The 25418-nt window shown below is 56.4% G+C and overlaps 2 protein-coding genes across 2 annotated transcripts; one reads left to right on the forward strand and one right to left on the reverse strand.

Moving 5' to 3' along the window:
• Positions 1 to 685: 685 nt before the first annotated feature.
• Positions 686 to 16730, reverse strand: POMGNT1 (protein O-linked mannose N-acetylglucosaminyltransferase 1 (beta 1,2-)). Its single transcript, XM_005521119.3, has 22 exons — positions 16654 to 16730; positions 15630 to 15824; positions 13512 to 13620; positions 13030 to 13145; positions 12712 to 12777; positions 12184 to 12297; positions 11421 to 11538; positions 11022 to 11120; positions 10414 to 10541; positions 9741 to 9811; positions 9388 to 9463; positions 7905 to 7988; positions 7731 to 7772; positions 7503 to 7561; positions 6900 to 6972; positions 6466 to 6594; positions 6035 to 6160; positions 5815 to 5879; positions 5417 to 5461; positions 5103 to 5238; positions 4676 to 4785; positions 686 to 4415 (listed from the first exon to the last, which is right to left on the reverse strand). Exons 2-22 carry the CDS (start codon positions 15738 to 15740, stop codon positions 4313 to 4315), a joined length of 1980 nt encoding a protein of 659 aa, XP_005521176.1. The 5' UTR covers positions 15741 to 15824; positions 16654 to 16730; the 3' UTR covers positions 686 to 4312.
• Positions 16731 to 16931: 201 nt separating this feature from the next.
• On the forward strand, positions 16932 to 24114 carry LURAP1 (leucine rich adaptor protein 1). The gene is made up of 2 exons (XM_005521120.3): positions 16932 to 17141; positions 20161 to 24114. Exons 1-2 carry the CDS (start codon positions 16932 to 16934, stop codon positions 20848 to 20850), a joined length of 900 nt encoding a protein of 299 aa, XP_005521177.2. The 3' UTR covers positions 20851 to 24114.
• Positions 24115 to 25418: the final 1304 nt, after the last annotated feature.

Genomic DNA, 25418 nt, shown 5'->3' on the forward strand with positions numbered 1-25418 from the left:
ATTAATGCCGCACTGGGCAGGAACGCCACAATAACTGGCACAGCAATCCTGGATAGTCAGTTGAAGATTAATTTGCCACCTACGTTAGATGTGCCACAGGAGGTGGCAGCCCTGTGTCTGCCGGCACAGGGATGGGATGGGCTGGGTGCAGGGAAAGGACCCCCCTCACAGCCGGCAACAAAGGGAGAAGCCAAGCAGAGCCCCATCCTGGGAGCAGTTTGGGCACCTCGGCACTTATGAATTTTTATTCATAAATGCTTTTGGTGTTTATGACTTTTTATGAAGCAGAGGGTGCTGAAAATTTAGGATCAGTTCCCTGGGCTGGGATGCAAGTGGCTGGACAGGGCATCACTGACTCCCTCCCATGCAGGGAAGGAGATGGGGCCAGCACACAGAGCATCCTTCTGCTGCTGAGATCTCTCCATTCAAGAGGACTGGGTGTGTTATGCCAGAGGACTCTTTTCTCCATCTGTGGGGCACAGAGTAACCCATGTGCCATGGGAAGGGTCAGCCTGGACCTTGTCTCCCACATACCAGCCCGTCATCGGAGCACAGGGACTTCCTGTTCCCCTAGCACAGAGATCTCCAACAAAAAACTATAACGCATAAAAGTAAACACCACCAGAAATTATGCAAAATTCCCCACCCCCTACAGGCTCTGGAAAGGTCAAGTTTCATGCCAACGCTATTTTGCTTTTGTTTAATTATCAGCCAGCTCCTGGGAGGTGGAGCAGCCTGGACAGGTTCTCCTTTGTACGGCTGCACAAAGCCAGGGAGGCCGGGCCGGGGGTGCTGCACGGGCTGGGTGAGAACTGCGGCTCGGGCAGCACGTGCTACAGCTGCTGCCACATGGGGCTGAGCTCTGCCACCACTGGATTGGACTTCCAGGACAGGCAGGAGAGGGAACAGTTGCCCAGCCAGCTCCTGGGACAGTGGTGAATGCTCCAGCACCAGCAGGATGCAGCAGGCAGTGAGCGAGACCCCCCAAAAGGGCAGGATGATGAGCGAGGACTCATCTAATGAGCATCCCAGGGACTGAAACCCCTGGGTACTGAACCCTGGCAGCACCAGCACCTGGGGGTCACAAGCTGAGGCTGTCCACCAGCCTGGCACAGCTTCTCTCCTTCAAGGGGTTAACTTGCTTCTACTGTCATCCCTGTTTCAGGAGGGGAGGCTCCTATAAACGCATCAGTTTGCACACACTGACTCCCTGAGGTGGCCACGACATGGAGGCTGTGGGACCTGAGCCCACATCACCCTGCAGGGCTCTGCCCCTGGCACTCAGATTCAACAGATGGATCCTCCTCTTGCCCATGGAGCCCTGGCAGAGGCTTGGTGCTGCAGGGTTTGGCTCGCCAGGAGGTGAGAGCCCCTCACCAAGCTCCTGGGACTATGTAAAAAACTTCTGCTAAGGGGTCACCCTGCCAGAAAGCTGTGCTTGGTCCTGGGGAAGGGCTGTCAGCCCAGCCTGGCTGCAGGGATCAGGCAGGGGAGCAGGAGGCAGCAGGCTGGGGCTGCAGGTTGCAGCTGGTCCATGCTGGTGGCTGACACTCTCCCAACTACCACTTTATTTCAGTCGTCTCTGCCCCAGAAATGGGTGCATCTCCAGCCCTCAGGGTTCCCTGCTCCACATAGGCAGAAATTTGGGATGGTCAAGAGGGTGACAAGGCTGTATTTCTCAGGACACAGCAGCTGAAGGTGCCAGGAGGAAGACGGGGGAGAGTTACCAGGCAGCTTGTCAGAGTTTCCATCACTTGCTGAGCTGAAGATAAAAGTGATAAAGCTTGAGGAGGAAACAGCTCACAAACCTGTGCCAGCCCTGCTGGCACTGCATAGCACCACACAGAGGACCTCTGCTGGCACAGGCCTGGGGCCACCGTTAGCCCACGGCCAGGCCTGTGCAGCCTGGGCAGAGTAAGACACCAGAGGACAGGGGTCTGTCCTTTCCAGGCAGGACCCCAGAGCCAGGGACCCCGGCCCTGTACCCTGCACAGGGCCAACTATGAAACACACAAGGCTCAACAGCTTTGCAATGTTTACTCTTGAAAAAATAATTCAATTCAGAAAGCGTCAAACCCTGATGATGCCACACGCCCAGCCCTGCCATGGCTGCCACTCTGGAGCCTAGCTGGGGGGACAGGGAGGGACAGAGAACAGCACCCTGTGGGCCTGGCCTGGTGTGTGGAGAAGGGGGAGCCTAAAGCCCACCAGTTGAGTCCTGCTGTCACTGAGAGCAGGGAGCCACAGAGCCCTGGTTGGCAGGGGAGGAGAGAGGAACTCATGTTTAGCCATTCCCTATCCCTAGGATCACCTTCCCCAGCCCCAAGAGGAGCTGGGAAGAAGCCAAGCCTGAGCCCTAGCAGAGAAGGGAGAGAGGATGCATTTAGTTTTAAGGGGAAAAGAAACGGAGCCTTGGAAACAGAGGTGCCAAGGAAGAGCAATGGAGAGCCATTTGGAAGTTCTTCCAAAGTAGGCCACGGGGAGCAAGCTACTTTTCCTCAGAAAGAAGTCCCTTTTCCACCCTCATAAAAGATGTGCCTTACCCTGAGGGCCAGCACAGGGGCCACCTGCCCACTGGCTGCCAGAGCAGAGTCCCACGGAAGGGGTGGCTGGGGAGGGCAGGGCTGAGCCCCAGACTGGTACTGCAGCCTCAAGGGTGCCACTGCACGTTCTGGTTCCCCTCCTGCATCCATCCCATCCCATCCCTGCTGCTGGGGCAGGCATGCAAGGGACTGTGAGGGTCAGAGTCCCCACAGCCATGCTAGGGCTGTGCTGCATCCACACTGGGATCATCTTGGCCAAGAGGAGTTTCCTGGTTCACAAGTTTTCATTCCTATTCTGGGCAAGGGAGGAAAGCAGGGAACAGAGGGTATAGCCAGGGGGACAAGAGACAAACCTCCCATGACTGTTCCTGTGCAGGCTGGGGGCTGCCAGCCCTCCATGCTGCTTCCTGTTATCCGCCCCTTCCCAGGAACAATAAATAAATAAGTTAGTGTAGTGTATACCCCGATGCTCAGTTCACAGTGAGAAAACGAAGGGGAAGAGCCCCTGTTACCTCAGGGAAAGGGCAGAGCAGAGAATGGATCTCTAGCTGCATGGATGAGAGGAGGAGCTGTACTGAGCAAGGGGCCCAGGACTGACCCCTGGGTGCAGGGACACTAGTACCAAATGGCTGGGGGTGGGAGGGGGCCCTGGGATCCTTCCTAAGGCACGGAATCCACTCCCTCTCCCTCTGCATGAGGGATGTACCACAACGGGACGGCCAAGCTGCCCGTCCCAGACCAGCTCATACCTTCCCTGCCAGAAACTAAGGGTGGGGATTCAGGAGAAAAAACTCCCCCTGCCTTCAGCAAAAGCAGAGGATACCAGGGCAGGGAAGATGGAGACAGGGTACAGTACCACAGGAAAGGACCATAGTGCACCATCTCTCACTCCAGATGACCCTGGCTCACCCTGCCCCTACACCCAGCGGATGATACCTGCTGGCTGCTCTCATCTCGCTCTGCAAGGCACTTTCACCCCCTCTCCCATGACCCAGGGGCAGGGCTGCTCCCCACAGAGAAGGTGGGTGAGGACAGCCTGAGCCAGAGCACACAGCCTGGTCCACTTCCACCTACAATCACCTCCAGCTTCCAGAACTGACCGTCCTCATGCTGGGTGTGGGGTGTCCCCTCCGTGTCTGCAGCAAGTCCAGCTCCTCTCCAGCATTCCCTTTCCTGTGAGCTGGGCTGCACCAGTACCTGCAGCCCACGGAGCAGAGCCAGTGTGCAGGAAGGTCCAATCCAGCACACAGTCTTCAAGGTGCATCCATCATGCAGGTAACAGGAGAGATGCTGGAATATCCCCACTTCAGCACTGTGTTCACCACGGGGCACAAAGCCAGCAGGCAAGAATTAATAAATAACACCCAGCTGGCAGGCTGCAGCACTCACACCATGCTGCTTTCTCAGGACTTCAGGGCCAAAAAGGAGAGCAGAGGTGTTTTTTGAGGCCCCCTCTAGCCTCCAGTTGAGCATCTCCTTCCTCCAGCCTTGCCCAGCCAGGGGGCAAAAGGAGCAGCGTTAGTAGAGTGTCTGTGTTAAAAAAAACAAGTTCATGGGATGGGGTGGCATATCTACAGGGAAGGACCCTGTCCTGTGCAAGGGAAAGGGAGACCACAACAGGGGGCTGGAGGGAGCCCAACATCTGCTTTTGCAGCCCAAAACAGGATTCTGTATCCAGTCACCAGCCTCCGAGAGCTGCTGCCAACTCTGTCTCTGCACCGTGGGGGTCTCTGTGCTCCCCCGGTCCCCTCTGCTTCCAGCTGCCAGCCTCACGTCTGCTCTGCTGCTGCAACCGCTGGCACTGCCCCCGCCCCCTCCTCCTTGGCAGGGGGCTCCATGTAGATTGGTGTCACCGACGAGGGCTTCTTGGACCTGCAGGTGAGGGGGCTGGATGGGAGTAGGCATAGCTGATGGTTCCCCTCAGGACCCCAATGGCATGATCTCCTTCCCACTGGGACATCCTCCAACCCTGGGAACCCTCCCGTCCCTCCTTCCACCACACTGGTTAAGAAGTGAAGGTGGTGTCCCCCGAGGATTGGGCTGGGACAGAAGTGGGTGCTGGTGTGTGCCAGGCAGGGGACAGTGCCGTAAGGATGGGGCATTGCTCAGCCCTTCGTGTCCCTGATACTCACGAGTAGGGGGAGGCAGGGACCCCCACCACAAGGAAGTGGTTCTTCTTGCGGAAGAGCCGCCACAGCCCCTTGTGGTTCCCACGGACGTCCAGGTCCCAGATGTGGAGGCACTAGGATGGTGGGGAGGGAGGAAAAGGCATCAGAGCCTGGGGATGGACATCAGGGCCAGGTGTCCCCTGGCATGGGAAGAACAGCAATGCCTGCCCTCACTGAGGCACAGCAGAGAAGGCTGCACCCCAAGCCTGGGGTGGCACAGGGCTGCAACCCTCCAGCCACACCAAGAGCTTCAACATCCCCTAGGGACAGCAAGAACCCGTTTGGTGAGCTGTGTCAATGCCATGGGAAAACCCAAGAACAACAGCCAGGTGTTTCTCAGCGACACAGAGACCGGTGCAGGGCTGAGGACAGGCCATGTCTGGGCCCTCACCTTGGCAAGTTGAGTCCAGGTGGTGAAATCCGCTTCCTGCTCCATCCTGATGAACATGACGTAGACCCTGCCCTCAGTGTCGGGCACAAAGGAGTCCTCACAGGGGTTCTTGCTGTGGTCCAAGACCTCAGCCTCACTGTGGGAATAGAAAAAAGGGTGAGAGGGGACCCCATCTTCTCCCTTTTCCCACTGCAGAGTACTTCCGATGTGCAAGACATTGCTGGGGCCACCAGGGCCACCTCCACCCTTCCTTCTGTTCTGGTTGGTTCACCCAGTGTGTCTTGTGGTCTCTCAGCCTTCCAGCAGGCACTCACCCCAGGAGCCGATGAATTTCAGTCTCGTAGTTATCCTTCCTCAAGCTGTTGGAGGAGGAGAGAACACGGAGATCAGGGGACAGTCAGACAGTTTGATCCAAATTTAGGACTGCCCCAGTGTAACACTAAAGACAGCTGGAACCAGTAAATGGAGAGCAGGGACTGACACACATTCTTGAGATGTGGCAGCAAAACCATGACCCTTCAACATGTCCCCCTGAAGCACAGGGTAGCCAAACCCAGCCTTGCAAAAACCACTGCCAGGACTCCCCAGCAGAGGCCAGTGTGCTGATGCAGGAGGTTATGGCCACTCCAGATGGGAGATGACTCCAGCAAAAGGAGACAAGGGTCAGACCAAGCAACTGTTTCATCAAGGGCTCATTGTGATTAGCACTTACCTCTCCACATTTTTAAGCTGGACATTTGGAACTGTGTTGAACTTGTGCTTCTTGAAATAGGCTTCCTGGGAGAAAGAGAGAGGGCAGGGAAGGAAAACCAGGTTTGATCATGGGTCAGCAATACCTGGAGATGACCTCAAGCATCCCCACTACCTGGGGAGGTGTCTGAGTCAGAGCTCAGCACCAGGACAGCGCTTGGGGGCTGCGGGAGGTCACTCACGTGGAAGTAGCCATTCATGTTGAGCCCCACGATGCCGAAGTGGTATGAGCGCGAGATGTCCGGGATGATGCACTCCCGACCCTTCCGCTGCTCAGGCATCCGCATCCACATGTCCCAGTCCCAGAGCTGGGGAGGGGAAACTGCTACTCACACTCAACTCTAGGGACAGGCTTTGGCAATGTGGCTGTCCAGGGACCTTTCTGGGTGCCCACACCAGGTCAAGCCCCTTTGGCCCCAGCTCTGTGGATGGTTATGTGCCTCCTCAAGTCACTGTCTGTCCCAAATCCATTCTGCTTGGGCAGAATCCTTCCCAGTATAAGCACAGGGATAGCCTATCCAGGAGCTGGACACCCAGGAATTGGGTGAAGATCAGGGATTGCTGATGGGCAGAGATGGGGGCGTAGAAGAAAGGATCCTTCCAAGGTACTTACCTTCTCAGGGGTTGGCCACTTTGGCTCCAGCTCGTCCTTGTACAGGCTCTTCCGGAGCACCCATCCCAGGCCTGGCATGGTTTCCACACGGTACAGGAGTGAGGGGTCCTCAGCTGTGTGCTCATAGCCCTGCAGGGTTATGGGGAGTGCTCAGCACACTGAATGCAACTGCCCCCCACCAAAAAAAGGCAGGCATTGTGCTCCATTGAGTTTCTTATCATGGCAAGAAGGGAACATCCACTGGGAAGCACATGGCAGCGACAGGAGGGTGATTTGCAGAGGCACTTCTGAAGAGTCCAGGGCTGGGGAGACAGACTCACTTAGGATGACAGTGGGGACACACACTTGGTTTCAAAGATGGAACCTGGACCTGTCTGACATGGAAACAACACAGGGCAGAGGTGGCCCTGCTCCACCATCCTTCCCTGACCCACCTGGTCATTCCAAGCAGAGATGCAGTACAGGCTCTCATCCTCCTCCAGAAGGTGTATTGACTGGCTCAGAAAGCTGAGGAAAGAGTTGACCCTAGTCAAACACCCTTCTACCATGCAAACCAAGGTAAACCCTCCACCAAGAATGAGCCACCCCCAACTGCTGGAACCACTTATCCCAATTTTTGGCCTGAGATAGCTGATGCTGCTGGGAGAGCAGGGGAGGAGCATCCAAACAAGCTAAGCTGCATCTCACCATGGGGAAAGGACAGCACTGTCTCCTGCCCATCAGTCTCTTTTCCTTAAGAGGAAACAGGAGCCTCATTAGACACTGCCCCTGTCCTCTGGCTATGGGGCAGCTCCAACCATGTGAATGGATCAGTGTCCCCAAAAAGCCAACCAGGAAGTGATCTCCAACCTTGAAGACACCCTGCACTGATTGCCAGGACAGTGGCCTCAGACTCTGAAGGCAGATCTCAGTTATGGCTTTTGCCTGGGGTCTGCTCAGCCTCAGGTAAGTGAGCTACAGCAGGCAGGGATCTGGCCTCCCCTGAGCATCCAGAGAGCTTCCAGGAAATGATCCCACACAGGAACCCCCAACTTTACCTGAAGAAGTCAACAGAAATGTCAAGGTCTTCCTCCAGAACCACAGCAAATTTAGCATCCTGTAGGGCAAGGAGAACATCAGAAGGATGGAGATGAACAGGACAGAGCAAAGACACAAGCAGTGTGCTGTGTCTGTGCAGTTCCTTGCCCTGGAGGACTAATCCCAGCTCCTGTGGGACTGGGATCACAAATGCCAGGGGAAGGCTGTACTGTAGCAGTCTCACTCACCGGGAACAGATTGAAGGTTGCAGTCAGACTGGCTTTGTAGTGCTACAAGAAAAGACAATCATTGCCTGTGTTAGCATCAGCCTGGCACACAGATCTGGGGCTAAGCCTGCCTCCCTCAAATGCTATCCGAGGTCCCTGGAAATAACTGTCTCAGGGTTTGGAAAGCTCTCTCACCTGGGAAACTCTGGCATTTTTAATGCTGATGGGAGTGTGCTGTATTCCTGAGAGGCCAAACAGCTCCACGACATCCATCGGCTCCTGCGAGGGAAAAGTACAAAGCTCATCAAATGTGTGGGTCATTCTCCTCTCCCCTGCCAGTGTCAGCTCCCCAGGCCAAGAGGAACATCCCCTGCATGTGGCTGTCTTCTTAGAGACTAGTGAGGCTCAATATAGACCCTGCAGCACAGAACTTGCCAAACCCTCGTGGCCCTTCAATACCACCATGACTTTGTTAGCTCATTTTGCAGACCCAAAGTTGTGTCCAAGAATATGTGAGAGGTCCCAGATACTCAGCCCTCCAAAGACAGTGCAGAAAGAAAACAGGTATAGCCAGGACCACCTAGCAGCTGCTTAATGGCAAGACCACAATCAACTCAATTTTCTCTCATGGCTGCCAAGAGAAGGACCTTTCTGACCAAGTACAGGGGTCAGAAGTAATCCAAATTTGGGCTGACATATCTCTGCCCCAAGAAGGAGCCACCAATGTCTTCTCCATGCCCTTACTGTATATCCCACCTCCTAGCCACAAAAAAGAGAAGGAGCTCCCATTGTACCAACCCTTCTCCCTTTCCCTGGTATCCACCATGGCGGCTCGAGCATCCAGGCTGCCCCCTCGTAGCTAAGGGATGCTGCTCCAGTTGCCATGGCAATGGATGCTGCTATCTTTAACTGCTCTGATGTGGTGCAGCAAGAGCCTGCATAAACAAGCCAGCTCCCCCAGCCCCACAGTGTGGCAGTGGTGGGAGAGACCTGCAAGGGAACAGTTGTCTCCATCCCAGGGCAACCTCACTGGATGCTGCAGAGATAAGGCCTAGCTCCTGAGATCTACTAAGACCTCACATGCCTGTCCCAGAGTACATTCCATTGCCAGAGAAACAGGGCTTTCAGTGGGACCCTCCAGGGCTATACAAGGTTGAGTGAGAGGAAGGTCTTTGCCTCTAAAGGGCCAGTTCTCCTTCACCTGACCCCAGCTTTCAGGAACCCCAAGCTTTGAGCCTTAGGAAAACATACTGCATCTCTTCACCTCTTTCTGAGAATGGAGCTGGACAGGCATGGCTGGACTGGTTTGTTCCTCTCCATGTGAAGCAACTGGACAAGTGGTGTTACACCCTGAGCGTGCTCAAGGGGCTGGCAATGCTCATCAAGTGAGAAAAAGGGATGGGGAGAGCCCAGCATAACCACCATGCGCCATTCCTGCACACCAACCCCACTCCTGACATGGCCAGCCTTGGGCTTTGGGAAAGGCCAAGGCAGCTTTATCCACACCCATGGCTTGGGTGATTTTGGCTGACTTTGTGTAGGAGCAGATGAGGAGCAGTGTGACACACAGCAGGAGGAAGGTGACGAGGCTCTCAACTTGCCACCCTCCAAGGACTGGGCCAGCACCGGGCTGGGGGAGCACATAGCTGGCCACAGGGATCTCTGGCAATGTCCTCACCTCGTAGTACCCATCGATGAAGACTGTGATCATCTGTGGATTGACGCCCTGCGCCGACAGCAAGGAACGCAGCATCCTGAGGAGAGACGGAGGGGCCTGAGCGCAGCACAGCCCCAGTGGGCACAGGCCCTGCAGCACAGGGGTATGGATCCCTTGGGATGGGGGAAAGTCTGCATGATTAGGGGAACAGGACCCACCTACACCTTCCCTTTCCCTCCCCCAGGGTCTGCCCTTGGTGCTCATGCAACTCCAGGAGGAGGCTGGATCCTGCCAGCAGGAGAAAGGGAAGGGCCTGGGCCATGCCTGGTCTTGTGGCACGGAGCAGAGGAGCCATGCCCTCTGGGAGCGCTTACCTGTACAGGTAGTTGGGGCGGTTCCCTGCAATGACAGCTACTGGCACGTCAAAGACTTTATTGTCTTTGAGCTGGAAGAGAACAACGTGTGTGAGTGAGGGTGGGAGAGGCCATGCAAACTAAAATGATGCTATGCTTTTACACCACTGAGAGGAGGACCCAAGGGGTAGGGACCACTGTTAGGACAGCAGAGCTGCATAGTCCTACCTCTTGGCTCAGGGCCACACCAACCAACCAGGATGCCCTCAGCACTACTGGAGACCCTGCCAGCTTCCCTTCTCCACCTCACCTCACCTCTGACCCAGCTCCAAAATCCCACTTTGCATTCACTCAGAGACCTGTGTCTTAACCCTTCAGCACCGTGCCAAGGACAAGTCCAAAAGTCACAATAGCTGCTCTGTCTCTAGATGTTCAGGCTCTGCTGCTTACACTGATATCCCTAGAATAGGGTAACTATTCCTGGCAACTCAGAGCAAAGGAATTCCCCTGCCCCAGCATGACCTGCCCCCAAGTATTCACCTCACCTTTGCTGGGGCCAAGGGCTTGCCCAGGGGCAGTTTGCATCACTCAGCTGGTGCTTAAGGACAGTGCTCTGCATCAGTTGCAAAACACACCTGGTCCAGCCCAGCCCTCTCTCCTGGAGCCTCCCTGAACACTCTGCCCCTGCACTCACGGGATCAGGGTTGAACTCGATGGGTGTGGGGTCTTTGCAGCTGCAGACGCTGCCATAACCTTCCACTTTGCTGCAGAACCTCTTGCGGCGCCGGTTCAGCTCTGTGTCGGGCCAATGGCACTCAGCATCTGGAGTGCAAGGAGCAAAAACAGACCTGTCACCCCCACAGACCCACCTTGAGTGCTCCAGGCTGGGATACCACACACATGGCTCTCCCTGGGCTGAGCCAGCAAGCCAGTCCTCAGCAATGAACAAGGAACACTCTGGATGCCAGATCCATGGATCATGGATCCCAGGAGCCATGCAGAGCCCAACCCCACCTCTGGCCTCTCTGAGCAGCAGTGGGTTGTCCAAGGCCAACAGTCAAAAAACAGACCAGGTCTGATCTGGAGAGGTGGCAATTGGCAATGTTCCCTCTTCTCCATCTTCACCTTTCTCAACAACCATGCCAGGAATTGCCATGGAAGCAGGAAGAAAGGGAGCTAAGCCCATTTTAGAAGTTACCATCATCATCATCTCAAAAAGCCTTAAATCCAGGCCCATGACTTAAAATCAGGCAGCATGGAGATGTCTCCCAGAAAAACCACAGAGCAGACTGTACTTCCTACCTTCCACAGATGTCAGGTGAACTTCTGTCTTCAGCAGAACGGGATCACCCCATGTCGAGAGGGCAGGTGACTTGGCATGCTTCTCCCCATACACTTCTCCTGGAGCAGGAACACAGGGTCAGGACTGCCTGGAAGGGCCCAGCCCCATTTTGTCGAGGCATGACCAGGGGCTGTCAGCCTGGGGGACAGCTTGACACCTTTTCCCATTGGCCTGTGGCAAACTGGTGAAGGAACATGCTCTGCCTCCATACCTTCCCTCACCCCCAGGAATGGAGTTGCCACTCTCTGTGACTTGCTCCCTGCTCATAGAGCCTGTTGGGGATGGGCTGGGTTTGTCCTTACCTGGTTTCTCCCAAAGAAAGGAGCCACAAAACCTCTCCCAGCCTGTGCAAAACTCACCCCCCTTCTTCCCCACAAATGTCCACATGTCTCTCCAGCTCAGGAATGGTGCAACTTGGCTCCCCAGGCTTTTCAGGACATTCTTGGCTGTCTCCTTGAGGTGAAAGGAGCCTTCGTCCTGGAACAAAACACAACCCTGCAGATGAGGTCTGGCTCCTGACAGGGTAAAGTCTCCCATCAATACTGAAGGGGTACAGGGCCCACTCCTACCCTTGAACCAGTTAAGCCAGAAACCTTCAGGGCCTATGTGACACTAAAGCTGTCAGTGGCTTTGTGATGACCCACAGGGTCATCAGGGGAATCATGAACTCCTGTTTCCTTGCTGTTTTCAAGCAGGGCCATGTGTTAAGTAACACTTCAGACAGCTAAACGTTATACCTTGAAGCAGCACAGTGCTGCTTGCACAGCAGCCCAGATCTAGCACAGTCCACAGGGCCCTTGTAAAGCCTGGAACTGGGAGCCAGAAGGATCCCACCACATCCTCGTATTTCCTCACGTCCATTCTCCACCTAACCCCTTGTCTATTGCTGTGGGCTCTGACACATCTACTTTTTGCTCTCCTGCTTTGCTGGGCACAGCAGTACCTGCAGCAAGAAGGGAGAGCAAGAGGACAAGGGAGGTGATCCAGCCAGGGAGTCACAGCTCCATGGGGATGTGACATTTAATCCTGGGAATGCCTGATGACATTCAGGAGGCTACTGCCCAGATGAGTTTCAGGACATCCCGACTCAAGATGACTTTTTTTGATATTAGGGTCACGTACCTTAATGGTAAATATCAGGATCCGGCCCCGGGCAACCATGTTGAGGAAAAGTACCATGGCTTCATCTTCATGGGGGGAATAGGTGTCAAAGACCCTCTTGGCCATCACGTGACCCTGTTGGTATTCATACGTCAGATGGATCTTAAATACTACATGGTATGGACACATAGAATTATGGAAATCTGCCCTGGAAGCCTCATTCCCTGAACAACACAGGGAGTGGCTTTTCCGGTATGCCAGGGAGTTAGTCCCCAGAGTTAGCTCCCAGGCAAGTTCAGCCCTCAGGCCTTTCTGCAGGGAGGTTCATGGGAAGCATCACCCAACCTCACAACTCCTCCCCTGCCCACTCCCCGAGAACAGCAGGCAGCACAAGCAAACCCTGCAGGGACTCTCTAGGTGACCATGCCATGCTCTGCAAACTGCACACAAAAAGCAATCGGGGACTTCCCTCCTGGCTGCCCCTGGCCTCAGGTACCCAACAGTTCAGGAGCAAGGACAAACTGCCCAGTAGACATGGGGATGTTTTACCGTGGCCTGATTTAAGACGATGACGTGGATCCCTCTTCCCTGCTCCCGAGCCTCATCTTCCAGGACCTGCAAGTGGATAAATTATGAGAATCATATGCCAAGACTTCTTATTCCCTGCCCGTTCTGCACAGCAGAGCCCCCAGACAAGAGGCAAATCTCTTTGGCTTTGCTCGTGGCAATGATGGGTGCCAGAGTAGAAGTTCTGGAAGCAGAACTTCTTGCCAGCCGCTGAAGTGCTCTCACCACTGCTGTTTGTGGCTTCACCCGTTCAGCCCTGTCCACCCTCTGCTCACAGGACAGCCAGCACTTGCCACTCACCGTCGTCCCATCCACGGCCACATAGACCTTCGACCGGCTGGAGTACACCTCCACATCCAGGACCTTCTTGTTGTTGACAGGGTGCCTGGGGACCTCCACATTCAGCATCTCGTCATCTACAGCAGAGAAATTCAGTTTCAATCAGTCAAGGCACCTCTAGCTTGTCCCTGCTAACCCAGCCAAACCTCCAGAAGGCACCCCAGCCCAAGGAGTCATGGGTTGGAATTTACAGGGATGGTAGGTAAGGGGAATACCAAATGAGAACAGCTCTGGCCTCAGCTGACCCCAGAGATCTCTGCAGCCAAATGTGCTAAAGTCTTCAGTAGACAGACTAGGAAGGGAGCAGCATTTTCTATTAATTTTTGTAAAACCCACATGCATAGACCTGTTTTTTGTGATATAGCTGGTCACAAGTTAGCCCTGACTTAAAGAAACCCTCCTGTTTCGTTTCTTTCAAAGCACACCAGGATGCTGCCCCTCACCGTAGTCCTGTGCAGACTCCTCTTCCTCCTCATAAGCAGCTCTCCTGGTGTCCAAGATCAGCTTGATGTTCACAATTACGGTCACAAGCAGGAAGAGGACTGCACCTGTCTGCAATGCAGGATGTTTCGTGTTAGAAATTTGTAAGTAACAATCCCAAATCCAGCCTGCCTTGGCATGGGCTGCAGGGCATCCCAAGGAGATCTTGCATGGGATCACAAACATCTAACATTTCCCCTGATTTTTTCTGAGGAAAGCAAAGAGAAAGAAATACTGGTGACTGAGTTTCATGATGAAATGCATTCTTCAGCTGGAGAGCACTGACTCCTTGACATGTAAGAATTAACCCACCTCCAATGTATCCCTGCTTCCAGATCTGTGAGCAGATTCCTGCTAAATTATTGCATCAAGGTTGAGGGGCCCTGCAGGCAAATAGTTTGGTAATTCAGTTACAGCTCCCAAGGTAACCTTAACTTCTGCCTCTGCTGCAGCATCACTGCTCTCATCTGTCCCTCTGGAACCAGAGGATGCACTCAGGGTATTCAGCAGAGAGGAGATGCTGTGCAGCTGAATCAAACAAAGGGAAGAAGCTGAGGTCTGATTTCAGGAAACTGCACTTTACCACAGGCTGCAGAGACCAGCCTGCAGCTTACTGTCTGCAGCAAACTTCAACTGCAACCCTTGTGGATGCTGACACATTGGGCTTGGGAAGGTCTGGGGGCTGTGGAACAGACCCTTGATTCTCTGAGGTCATTAATGGGGCTGGGATCACACACTGGCCTGTCCTCAGTGAGAGGCAGTAAAAGGATTTCTGCCCTATCTGTCCAGCTCCTGCCTCAAAGCTCCGTGTTGCTGCTACCTCTGCCAAGCAGGTTCAAGGAGTAACTGAGGAAAATGGAAAACCAGCAATAAGGCAACAGGATGGTATAAATGTCGCTATGGCATTTTGGCTTGTTAATTTGCTGTTGACTCAGGACTATGAACACCTTTTGGGATCTGTGCACAGAAAGCTTTTAATTAAGCATGAACAGAGCCATGGGCTCATGGAGAGGCAGCAAGGCCACCTCACCAACCTACCCAGACCTTCTGCCCTGATCAGCACTGGGGACATGAGGGAACAGACCTGGTGACCAAAGTGAATAACGCAATTAGGAATAAGAATTAAGCAAGACCAGCAGCCAGATCTAGCAGAGGTGGCTTAGTCAAAGCCAACTGATGAATGCTTGGCTGCTGTACACCTGGCTATTCCATACCTGCAGCTCTGGGCTACCTATTTTAAGCCAAATTTTCATCTGTGTTTTAAGCAATGCCATGAAGTACAGAGATGTGTGCAGGCTCTAGCCCATTGCTCCAGCATGGTGAGCAATGCCTGCCTGAATGACCAGACCCATTCCCAAGCCTTGAACACCCTATCAAACACAGAACTGAGCAGTCTTCTTGCCCAGGGAGCCCTCAAAAGCCTTTGTCCTCCCAGGCACATGCAAGGCCCTCTCCTGCTCCCTTCCACAGCACCCAACTGCTAGATCTCATGAGCTCCTCTGAGGAAAGGCCCCTGTTCTGTGTTTTGCTGCCATGAGACCAAATCTTCCTGTCCTTACAACCTCAGGTACCCCCAGGACATTGTCTCCACCAAGGATTAGCTGTTTTACAGCACAAGCAACTAAGCCTGAGGTTTTCCCAGACACCAGCTGCCTCTGGGGCATAAGATCCTATTACCAAGCCCTATTTTCTGTGTCCACCTGTTGTGCCTTATACCAGGCTTGGTTTGCAACTCAAACAACTAAAGGCTGAACCCTGCAGCACTCAGCATGGGTCCAGAGCCAGAATGGGAGCAATCAGTTTGTTTCTAGCTAAAAACTTCCCAAGGCCACTTAGATAATTGTATCTCTCATGGCCACTCAACAGGTCTGCTGGCAACTGAAAGGAGCTGCTACACCTGGCAGACCCTTCCACACACAGGCACTTGGAAGCAGCTTCTTGGGGAACAAGTTACGCTTCTTCAGCATGTTAGGTCACCCAGACTGCCAGCAGACATGCTTCCACCCATGCAGCTGCTCCATAAACTTGTAAATCCTGTAGATTATCCTTCCTAATCTACTGCAGGGCCGCGGGTGACTCACCTGACACAGCTTCCGCAGCGCACGCTGGTTCATCAGCTTGTACTTCCAGGCAAGGTACCAGCTCCGCTTCTTGTGGGGCTTCACAGTGGGGTTGGGTTTCCACTCGTCCATCGTCCCGGTGGCCGGCACGGGGGCAGCCGTGTGGGGCGGGGGTCAGGACGTGTGCTGCTCTCCTCTCGTGTCCATCGGGGCTCCCTGCCAGGAGGGGTGAAGGTGACGGAGGTGCCTTCAAACCCTCTCCCCAGTAAAGACAGAGCCTGGCACAAGCATTGGCTGTGGACAGCACTGATGTGCCATGGGCAAAAGCCCTTTGGAGCCTCCCTGCCTGCCGGAACTCCCGCTGGGAGCAATGCAGGAGGCCAGGCTTTGCTGCAGAGTGAGGGGAAGCCCCTGAACCCATCGGACAGTGACTGCCTCTGCTCCAGGCCAACCCCTCAGCGAGGCTGCTGCAGTGCCACGGGCCCGCTCCCACGCTCTGGGAAAGAGCAGCAGCCCAAAGTCACAAGCAGACAATAAATCCCGGACCATCGATTGTTATGGAATGGGCCATCATTGGCCATATGTGCCAGCGGGGTCCTTGTGGAGAGACGTGCTCCCCGCTAACAGCCCCGTCCCCGCTATCGGGGTGCAGCCAGCCGGACACGGGGAGCAGCACCGGGCCAGCGTCCCGCTGGAGCTCCGGGCACCCCGGGCAGAGGAGCTGTGCCAGCGGGAGGCCGGGCGCCCTGCGGGGAGCAAAGCGCTGGGCCTGGGCGGGATGTGGAGCCCCGGCAGAGCCAGGGACCTGTCCGGAGCACAGCGTGCCCCAGCAAGGCCAGGCAGGGCGGGGAGAGGGGCGCCGAGGGGCCCGGAGGCACTCTGGGGGAGGAGGTGGCGAAGGGCACCCAGGCGCTCCGGGCGGGGCGGGAGAGGCGGGTGTCTGAGGGCGGCAACGAGCGGCGGCGGGGAGAGGGGGACCCAGGCGCTTCGGGACCGCGGGGAGTCCGGGGAGGGCCGGGAGGCGTGTGCCGGCCGCGTTACTCACGGGGAAGCTGAGGCGGGGCGGGCGTGGCGGGCAGGGCCGGTCCCGGCTCGGGGCTGCCGCCGCCGCCCCGAGCACCCTCCGCGCCGCTTCCGGCGCCGCAGCGACACCGCGGGGGCGCGGCCGGCGCCGGCCCCGCCCCCGGCCCCGCCCCGCGCCGCTCCGCGCGCCCCGGCGGACCTCGCTGGTGCGCGGGCAGGTGGCGGCGGGGGCGGGGCCGCGGCGGGGGCGGGGCCGAGCTCGGGCCGCGGTGACAGCGCGGCCGCCGCTGCCCCCCCCGCATGGAGGGCGGCGGGGAGGCGCTGCCCGCGGACCTGCGGGACCTGGCGGGCAAGGTGGGACGGAGCCCGCCCGCCGTGCTGCTGCGGGGGCTGCGGGCCGACACCGCCCCCGCGCCGCCCGCGCCGCCCGCGCCGCCCGCGACACCCGCACCGGCCCGCGCTGCCCATCCGCCGCTCGCCGGACGCCTCCGGACCCTCCGCCTCGAGCTGGTGAGTGCCGCGGTACCGGGAGCGCTGCCGGCCGCCCCCCGGTAACTGACCGTCCCGACCCGCAGCCACCTCGGGCGGCCGCTTGCCACCCCCGGTGACGGTCCCGGATAGTGCCCGCGCTCTGCCCGCATTTTGGCGAACCCCTTTGCTCCTCCGAGTAGGGGTTAACAGGCCCCGGCTCGTAATGCCGCTCTCTGCCCCCGACCCACGCAGCATCCACCCCCCGGGGTCCCCCTCGGCCACCTCCGTCCTGCCCCCCTCGCACCCCCGGACGCCGGCTCCGTCGGGGATCGTGGTGTCCGAGATCAGAATTAAGGGCAGGGACCTTCGCCAAGGGCATGGCGGTGGATCTTCTCTCCCCCGGGTGTGACCCCCAGGGTGACAAGGCACAGGCATCGCTGGGAGCTTTCCCGAGGTTCGGTTCCTGCGGGGGCTTCTCGGGTGGCTCGTAAAGGGCTGTGCTGCGGTGGCAGCCTTGCCCGGGGACCGGGGGACTGCCGATGGCAGCTCTCTCGCCTCCGTCTTTCGTGGAGGGAGCAAATACCGGCGATGCTTGCGCCTCCGGAAAACGTGGCGAGGTTGGGCAATGGGTTCAAGTGCAGCTGGGGGAAGGGACTCTCCCACGCATGAACATGCCGAGCGGGTGGGAAATGAGCGTTGTTTCCATAGGGAAACGGGCTAAATTCGCCCGCATCCCCGCATGCCCCCTGGGGGCTGGAGCGCCACCCAGCCTGAGCCCTCCGCTTTGGCTGATTCAGTATTCCCATCGGTGCAGGAGCTTTCATCCTCCCTCTGCTTTCATCCTCCCTCCGCACCGGCTTGCAGGCTGCACCCTGACCGGAGGAGAAAGGTCTCTGGGGCAGTGCGGTGTTTGCCCTGCCCAGGTGCAAGCAGCCTCAGCCTATGGCCAGCCAAGGCCTGGCTTGGGCCGGGCATTATTCACCTTGGCTCAGAAAGACATTTCCTTGCCCTGCCCTGACTCTTCTTGCTGCCCGGTGAGGAAGCGGGGACACCTCACGCCCAGAGCAGCAGCTTGAGATTGGAATGCAGGTGCCAAAACCCAGCGCAGGGCTCCCCTCATCTCCCCATCCCCAAGAGCAGGGAGCAGAATTTTCCCCCCTGCCCCAAGCAGCAGGAAACCAGCAAACCCAATGCTCAGAGGATAAGCTGGCCTGGGAGTGGGCGGTGGGAGGAGAGTTTAGCAAATTCCCACTCTCGCCTCCTGATCTGAGGAGGAAGATTTATGCCTAGAGCAAGATATCTTGAAAGGAGAAGGCGCCTGAGATTTCTCAGTGCTGGGGAGGGGAGCAGGGCTGTATCTGCCCATGGAGAGCCTGAGGAGGAGTGTGACAGTCCTCTGTACAGCTGTCCTTGGTGCGAGGTCGTGCAGTGAACTTCAGTGCATCTGGAGGAGTAATAGAGAGCAGCCTGCGCTGAGTCTCCTCCCACAGTACTTGACTTGCTGGAGAGGGGGTTTCTTGGAGTGCAATGGGGAGGTCAGGCTGGCGTGAACTAGCAGCAAATTGATGGGTAACTCTTTCCAGCAAGCAGCGTGGAAAGCAGGGAGTGTTATCCCACCCTCTGCTTTTGGGTTGGCTCCCCTGGCATCTCTGACAGCTGCAGTTCTGCACGAGGCAGAGAAAAATGGGGAACCCCCCACCAGGGGTTTCCAGCCCTCCTCCTCCTTCATCATCTCCCTGCCAAGGCCAGATGCTTTAGCAGTGCGTGCAGAAAAGTCCATTGTAGGCAGTTTTTAAAATAACTTGCCTAGAAAGGAAATTTCTGCACTTGGAAGCTGGCTCCTGCCCCAATCCGGGTACATCCCTGCTATTTTTTATCTAAATCCAGCTTTAGGAGCCTGAGGAGGGGATGGGAGGGCTGGTGTTGTGTCTTTACAAATCTTTGACCCTTTTTTTTTTCTGTCGTCTGGAGTGAGAGGTGTCACATGCTGAAATCCTGGCTGGAGTTTTCCCAGGCTCCTTCCTCAGATGCTTCTATGGCTGTGCTGGCTGTGGGACCGGAGACAGGGGTCTCAGGAGACTGTGGGGTCACCCGTGGGCGGGCAAGTGACTCTCCAGGGCACCGGATGCTGAGGATCGGGCGCTGTGCTTAAAAATGATCCCTGGGGAGCGCATGGATTTCTGTCACAGCTTGCTGATGCTGGGCACAGGATGTGTTTGTGAAGGAGTCCGTGGGCATCTGCAGCCCACAGGATGCCTGTACGTGCCTTGCAGTGGGTTTTCTCCCTTTCCCCCCATCGTGGCCTTATTTCCTTTCCTGGCAAAATATTTGCGTCCTGTGTAGGGGAAATCCAGTGGCTTTTGGCGGCCAGTATCATACAGACAGGAATGTCTTGGCACACGGGGCTTTCCATTAGGAAAACAGATGTTTCTGCAGCAACTGAGGTTTGTGAAGAGCTTCCCCAGGCTCAGAGGGACAGGAGTCGATGAAGCGAGTGGTGTGATCAGCAATGCCTGTCCTCCTTGTCCTCCCATTTGGGAAATGATTTGCGTCTCCAAATCCTGCCATATGACATTGGCACCAGGCTTGGTTCAAACCCTAGAAGGTGACAAGTTAAAGGCATGAAGGGACCAGCCTGGGGAAGTGCTGGTGGTCCAGCCAGACACTTGCACTGAGCAATGCCTGACCCTCTTGCACTGCCAGCAGTCTCCCAGGTCTTGGAGGATGCTCTGGGATCAGGTCTGCATCCAGTACCTCCAGTTCCTTGCTTCCTCCTTGTTCCCATAGAAAACAGGAACACAAGTGCCCTGGATTTATTTCCCTGAGGGGGTTGGTGGCTGGTGGAACCGTAAGTTGCTGGTCGCTGATGGCCGTGTCCTCAGGTCTTGGACAGGGTCCCCCTGGGATAGTTCCCTGCGGGATGTTGTTCCATACCATGCTCTTCATCAAGCAGTTTAGGAGACCTGTGGCCAGCACAGTGACACCTCTGCTGGGCTGGGCTGAGACATGGGGCCCCTGGATCACCTCAACCCCCCTGTGCTCTCTGTCTCTCCCCCAGGCTTACCTGCGAGCGGTGGACGTGAAGATCCTGCAGCAGCTGGTGGTGGTGAACGAGGGCATCGAGGCGGTGAAGTGGCTGCTGGAGGAGCGGAGCACCCTGACCAGCCGCTGCAGCAGCCTGGCCAGCAGCCAGTACAGCCTGGTGGAGAGCCAGGAGGCCTCACGGCGGGGCAGCTGGGACAGCCTGCAGGACCCCAACGACAGGCTGGACAGCATCTCCGTTGGCAGCTACCTGGACACCTTGGCTGATGACATGGATGAGTACTCCCACAACGCTGCTGAAACCGCCGCTGCGTCCACATCGGGCAGAGCCCTGCCCAGGGCAGAGCAGGATTGGGTCAGGATCGACCCCGAGAGGGGTCTTGCAAAGCAAGAGAAGGACAAAGAGGAGCATGAGTGGCCCCACGTGGACCTCTCCCCACCTGGGCTGCCCCAGGATCACCGGTTTGATAAGGAGCCCCAGGTGGCCAATGGGTATTTGGGGCAGCAGTCCCCCTCTCTGGAACCAGATAGAGACACCAAATCGCCACCAGGGACCGGGGAGAGGCTGGGGAAGGGAAATCCAGATGGGAAGGCTTGGAAAGCTGAGGCTGACCTTGAGAACTGCAAACTCAACAGCAAACTGCACCTGGAGTACGATGCCCACTGGCGCTGGCTCCAGTCACAGGATGATGTGACATTCTTATAGCCCGTGGCTTTGCCTTCCCAGTCCAGCTCTCCCAGCTGCCCACTCTGCTTCACTTGTCTGTGCCTGGGAGAGTTGGGATGGCTGGAGAGGGGGGGCCAGGCTAGCTTGGTGGTGTTGCACTGTTCCTCTGATGGTCCCAACAGCATTTGATGACACAGCCATAGGGGACTGGGTGCCTGCCCTGCAGCACATTTCTGGGAGAGGAGGGATGAGGTGATTCCTGGTAGATCTAATCCTTTGCTCTAGGGTGTTGCTTGCAGGTGGCTGGACACCCCTCTGTTGTCTTTGGTGGTGGTGGTGGTAGGGAAACCTGGGACAGTGGTGTTCCTGGGATCTCTCCCTCTAATCCTCAGCTTCCTGTGTGCAAAAACTGGGGATCCTTCACCCAAAATTACTACCCTGAGAGGGCAAGGAGGCACTACCATGCATCCACAGCTTGGTAGCACCAGCATGCTCAGTGTGGGGCAGGACCATCAGCAGGGCATCCCTGTTGGATCTGCTCATTTCCATCATTGTCTTCAAGGCCAGTGTCCATCCAGGGCAGAGCAGACCTAGGGTTTGGCCCCAGCACATGATGAATGCTAAAAAACCTTTCCCTGTGGGTGAAGCCCTGCCTGGTTTAGATGCCTCTGTGAAGCCAATCTGAGGTGGGGCTGGGGAGCCTCTGTCCGTGCCCTGCAGAGGAAGGATGGTGGTGCAGACTTCCCGACATGATGACATGAGAACGACGAAGCACTGGGTGGGAAATGGAAATCCAATTCTCCCCGTTTGTTCCTGGACTGTCCTCCACCTTGGGAGCAGTCCTGCAGAATTCCTGGGATGTGGCAGCGCACGGGCAGCCTGGCAGAGCCTGCAGGGCTCGGACCCAGAGAGGCTCCTGCTCTCCCCTGACACGGTGTGAGGGTGGTGAAGGCTGGGTTTCTCTGTCTGTGTGATGAATGGTGCCAGGTCTCTGCCTCCTACCAGCAACCAGACACATGAGGCTGCTCTGTCAGGGTGGATCTGCAGTGACTCTGCCCTGGAGACTTCTCTGTCTTTTTAACCTTGGCTTCTGCCCGTGCCTTTTGCTGTCCCCACCACGCCTCCCAGCACGCCCCTCACCAGCTTGTAGAGCATGGCTTACAGCTGGAGCTGTGTGAGAGCTTGGGCAGGACCCTCTGCCTTCACCAGATGATGCAGGAAAGGACCTGAGCATCCTGATTCAAGGAGCCAAGCTCTTCCACATTTGTGGACAAGCCTGGAGTGTCCTGACTTCAGAACCCACGGGTGCATCTGTCCCCAGCTGAGTGCTGTGACGGCTTTGCTCTCACCATCGTGCTGTTGTTCCCTTGGCTGCGTGGGGTCACAGCTTGGATCTGTCTGTGCTGGGGTGGTAGGAGTGAGGACATTGTCTCGTGATGTCAGTGGGAAGCTGAGAGAGGGGGAGGTGACTGGCTGTGACTTTTCAGATGTGAGATGTGAGCTGGCTGTGGTTAAGAAGGTGATCTGGTGCACAACAGGTTCAGTTTGGTGTCTCTGAAGCAGCACCTTCAGTGGAAATTGCCCTCTGTTCTGAGAGCCCAGAGCACCCTCCCTTCCCCTGCAGATCCTCAGAACTTCCCTGGATGGATGTGGAGAGCAGGACAATACCCAAAATTCTCAGAGATGGTACCTGCTGAGGACTTGGGTGAATCCCAGCAAACTGGGAGTGGGTTGCCCTATGCAACAAGCATCCATCTGCCTGCCCTGCAGCAGCTGTGCTTGGCTTGCCATTGCCTGTGAGTAGCTTGTGGCTTCCTGTGGAGCTGTGCTGCTGACACTGAGCCACCATGTCCCCAAGGCTGGCTGTCCCCTGCTTTCCTGCTAACCCTGCATGCAATGAATCAGCTGAGGGTCCCTGGGGGAGACAGGGTAAGTCCTTCAGCACTGTTAAAGTCATTCTCAACAAAAAAAAAAAAAATAGCTGGCTTAATAAATGTTTGTGTTTCTCCCAGGCCACGCTGTGGGTGCTTTGCTGAGCTCACCGGTGTTTCTAGGGAAAGGGGAGAGGCTCTGGGATGGAATGCCCTGGAGCCTTGGGCAGCCCTGCAGAAGGGCTGGTTTAGGCCCAGCCCTGAAACAGGCACAGTCCAGGTGTCTGGGCATCTCTCCCTTTCCCATCAGTGATAAAAGTCACTTTTCCTGAAGCAGCTGGGTACCACAGCACATCTGCTGGGAGCAAGGGTGACTCTACTGATCTTGGCTGGACTATGTGTCAAACAGCACCTTCAGCCTTCCTGCCCCATATTTCCAAGGAAGACCATTTTAGGTGTTTGCCAGCCCTGTTAGCTGTGCTGGAGTCTTTGCTTCCTGTGTTCTGCAGTGGCAGCTTTGCTCCTGTGGCTTCCTCCACCCAGGAGGTGCAGTGTGGATCTGGGTGTAGGGCAGAGACTTCCCCAGCCCAGCTGGGGTGGGAGCAGCACAGCTCTGATATCAGGCTGCTGGGATTTGCTCCTGGGTGGATCCCTTTAAAACCACTAGAGCCAGTGCTCATGCAAACATCAGCTTTTCCAAAGCAAATGCAATCGGCTTATCCAGCCCTGCCATCCCAGCCTCAGCATCCCTTCCGGCTCACGGCTTTGACACCGGGAGCTTTTGCAAATGGGGAATTGGATGCCGGAGCCAGCAGGACTCAGCAGGATTTCCCCAGTTTCTGCTGGGCTGAGGTAAAAAAATAGATTCCTGAAGAAAACCTTAGAAATAAAATGCCCAGCCTATTCCTCTTACAAATGTAGACCTCAGCAGTTGGATAACCCTGTATTGCTGCAGAAGAATTTTTGCTGGGGGTTCCCTGGGCATGGACTTTTCAGCCTGGCTTACATCAGCCCAAGGTGCCCATAGTCCCAAAATCTGTGTATCCCCCAAATCCCAGCCCCTGGAGCTGGAGGGGTGGATGGGATGCAGTGGTTGTCTCCCTGCTGTGTCTCTGGGCTGCCTGAATGAGGGATCACCCACCTTTGGGCTTTGCCCAGCCAAAGTCCCAAACCTCCCCTGGGGAAACACCCTGGGGACCTGTGTCTGGCTGAAAGGTAGGTGCAGCAATGGGGTGCAGAGCACCTGTGGGTGGGAAACAGCCCAGAGCACGGATCCACAGTCTCCCTCCTGGTCTGCCTGGCCCTCACCTTGCCTGCTACTGCCCTTGAGCTGCTCTTGGGCTGTTCACTGCTGGTATCAGGTAAGAAAACAAGCAGATATAGCAGGCGGGATCCCAGCCGTGCCAGAAAACACCCACCTCTGTTACAATAAAAACACCAGCAAGCCAATTTTTTTTTTCCAGATATACACAGAGATTAGACTGCCTTAACGAGGCAGTAAAACACTTCAATAGCTCTCCTTGCTTCTTATTAAAATGTCCCCTGGGCTTTCCCTTCCCCGCATGCAGCTCAGCTCCGAAAGGGCCTGTCCCCAGAGCAACGCAGCCATTTAACCAATTTCTGTTCGTTCCTGTGGGGAGGAAGTGTGAAAATATCCTTTTCTCAGGGGAAAAAGAGCACGGTCCCTATGGTCGGAAGGGAGGTGGCCAAACTCCGTGGCCTTTTGGTCTGGTGGCCCTGTGGCTCCACACCCCCCTGTGGGCTCGCTGGTATGGGGAGCATCGCTGTGGGGCAGCCCTGGGGGTGGGTGCAGGGGGTGTGTGGGTGCAAGCACAGCCGTGGGGCTGGATCACAGCCTCCCCCCCTCCTCTTATCTGGAGATCGGTGCTCCCTGTTGCCCCTTGTGCTGTTCCCTGTGCAGCTCCCGGTTATCCCTTTCTGGGGAGCAGCGCTGTGAGCAGAGCTCTGGTTTTGTGCTGCCTGACCCACTGCAGACAGTGTGGGGCAGGAGAGGCCAACAAAGGGCACAGGAAAGGCCAAGTGTAGCCCCCAACCCCCCTCTCAGCCCGCCCTGTTTTGGCAGTGGGGGGGATATTGTGGTGGTGCTGGTTGCAGCAAAGTGGTGATCCCCAGATCCCCAGGAAGAGAGTTCCCTGATGCCAAAGCTGCCTCCAATTTAGGACAATTGAATTCAGTCCACTCCTTTGGGGCATGGTACCCAGGCTGGCCCCATCATCCAGCTCTCCTCCAGCCAGCACCCCTCACCCAGCCTGCTCCCCACAGTGCCCAGGAACCCCCAGTACTGGGTTAAATCAGCCCAATGTAGGATTCCTGTGTCCTGAGTTTCCAGACAACTTCCAGCTTTTCCTTCCCACTGCCCCGGGCTCACAGGTTTCCAAAGAACCTCCTACAGGTTTTGTGCAAAGAGGAGAACAAGAGACATCCCCCTGCTCGTTCTGCTGAACCTCTATTACACTCTGGAGAAGCCACACAGGACGGGGGATGCTCTGCCCAGACACCAAGTGGGGTCTCCTGGTAACCTTCTGCTTCCTCTCCACCTTTGGGAACCCCCTCCTGAGATTCCTGGTGTCTGCAGCTGGGTGACTGTGAGGCTGCTGAGTGGGGGTACAAAGTCAGAGCGTGAACCAGGAAGGAGCTGAGCCTTTGGGAAATACCTCCCCAGGCTGTTTGCTGCCTGCCAGGGGATGGCAGCAGGCCAGGCCTTTGCTTTGGAGA

This window comes from Pseudopodoces humilis, chromosome 10 (genome assembly GCF_049639895.1).
Source record: "Pseudopodoces humilis isolate 2021_Gansu_Grassland_sample_001 chromosome 10, ASM4963989v1, whole genome shotgun sequence".
NCBI lineage: Eukaryota > Metazoa > Chordata > Aves > Passeriformes > Paridae > Pseudopodoces > Pseudopodoces humilis.

Coding starts and splice junctions, on each gene's coding strand:
- POMGNT1 (XM_005521119.3), bottom strand. CDS start 15,740: ATGGACGAGTGGAAACCCAACCCCACTGTGAAGCCCCACAAGAAGCGG. Junction 13,146..13,511: donor GGAGTCTGCACAGGACTACG/GTGAGGGGCAGC, acceptor TCTCTGCTGTAG/ATGACGAGATGCTGAATGTG. Junction 9,812..10,413: donor TCGAGTTCAACCCTGATCCC/GTGAGTGCAGGG, acceptor GTTCTCTTCCAG/CTCAAAGACAATAAAGTCTT.
- LURAP1 (XM_005521120.3), top strand. CDS start 16,932: ATGGAGGGCGGCGGGGAGGCGCTGCCCGCGGACCTGCGGGACCTGGCG. Junction 17,142..20,160: donor GGACCCTCCGCCTCGAGCTG/GTGAGTGCCGCG, acceptor TCTCTCCCCCAG/GCTTACCTGCGAGCGGTGGA.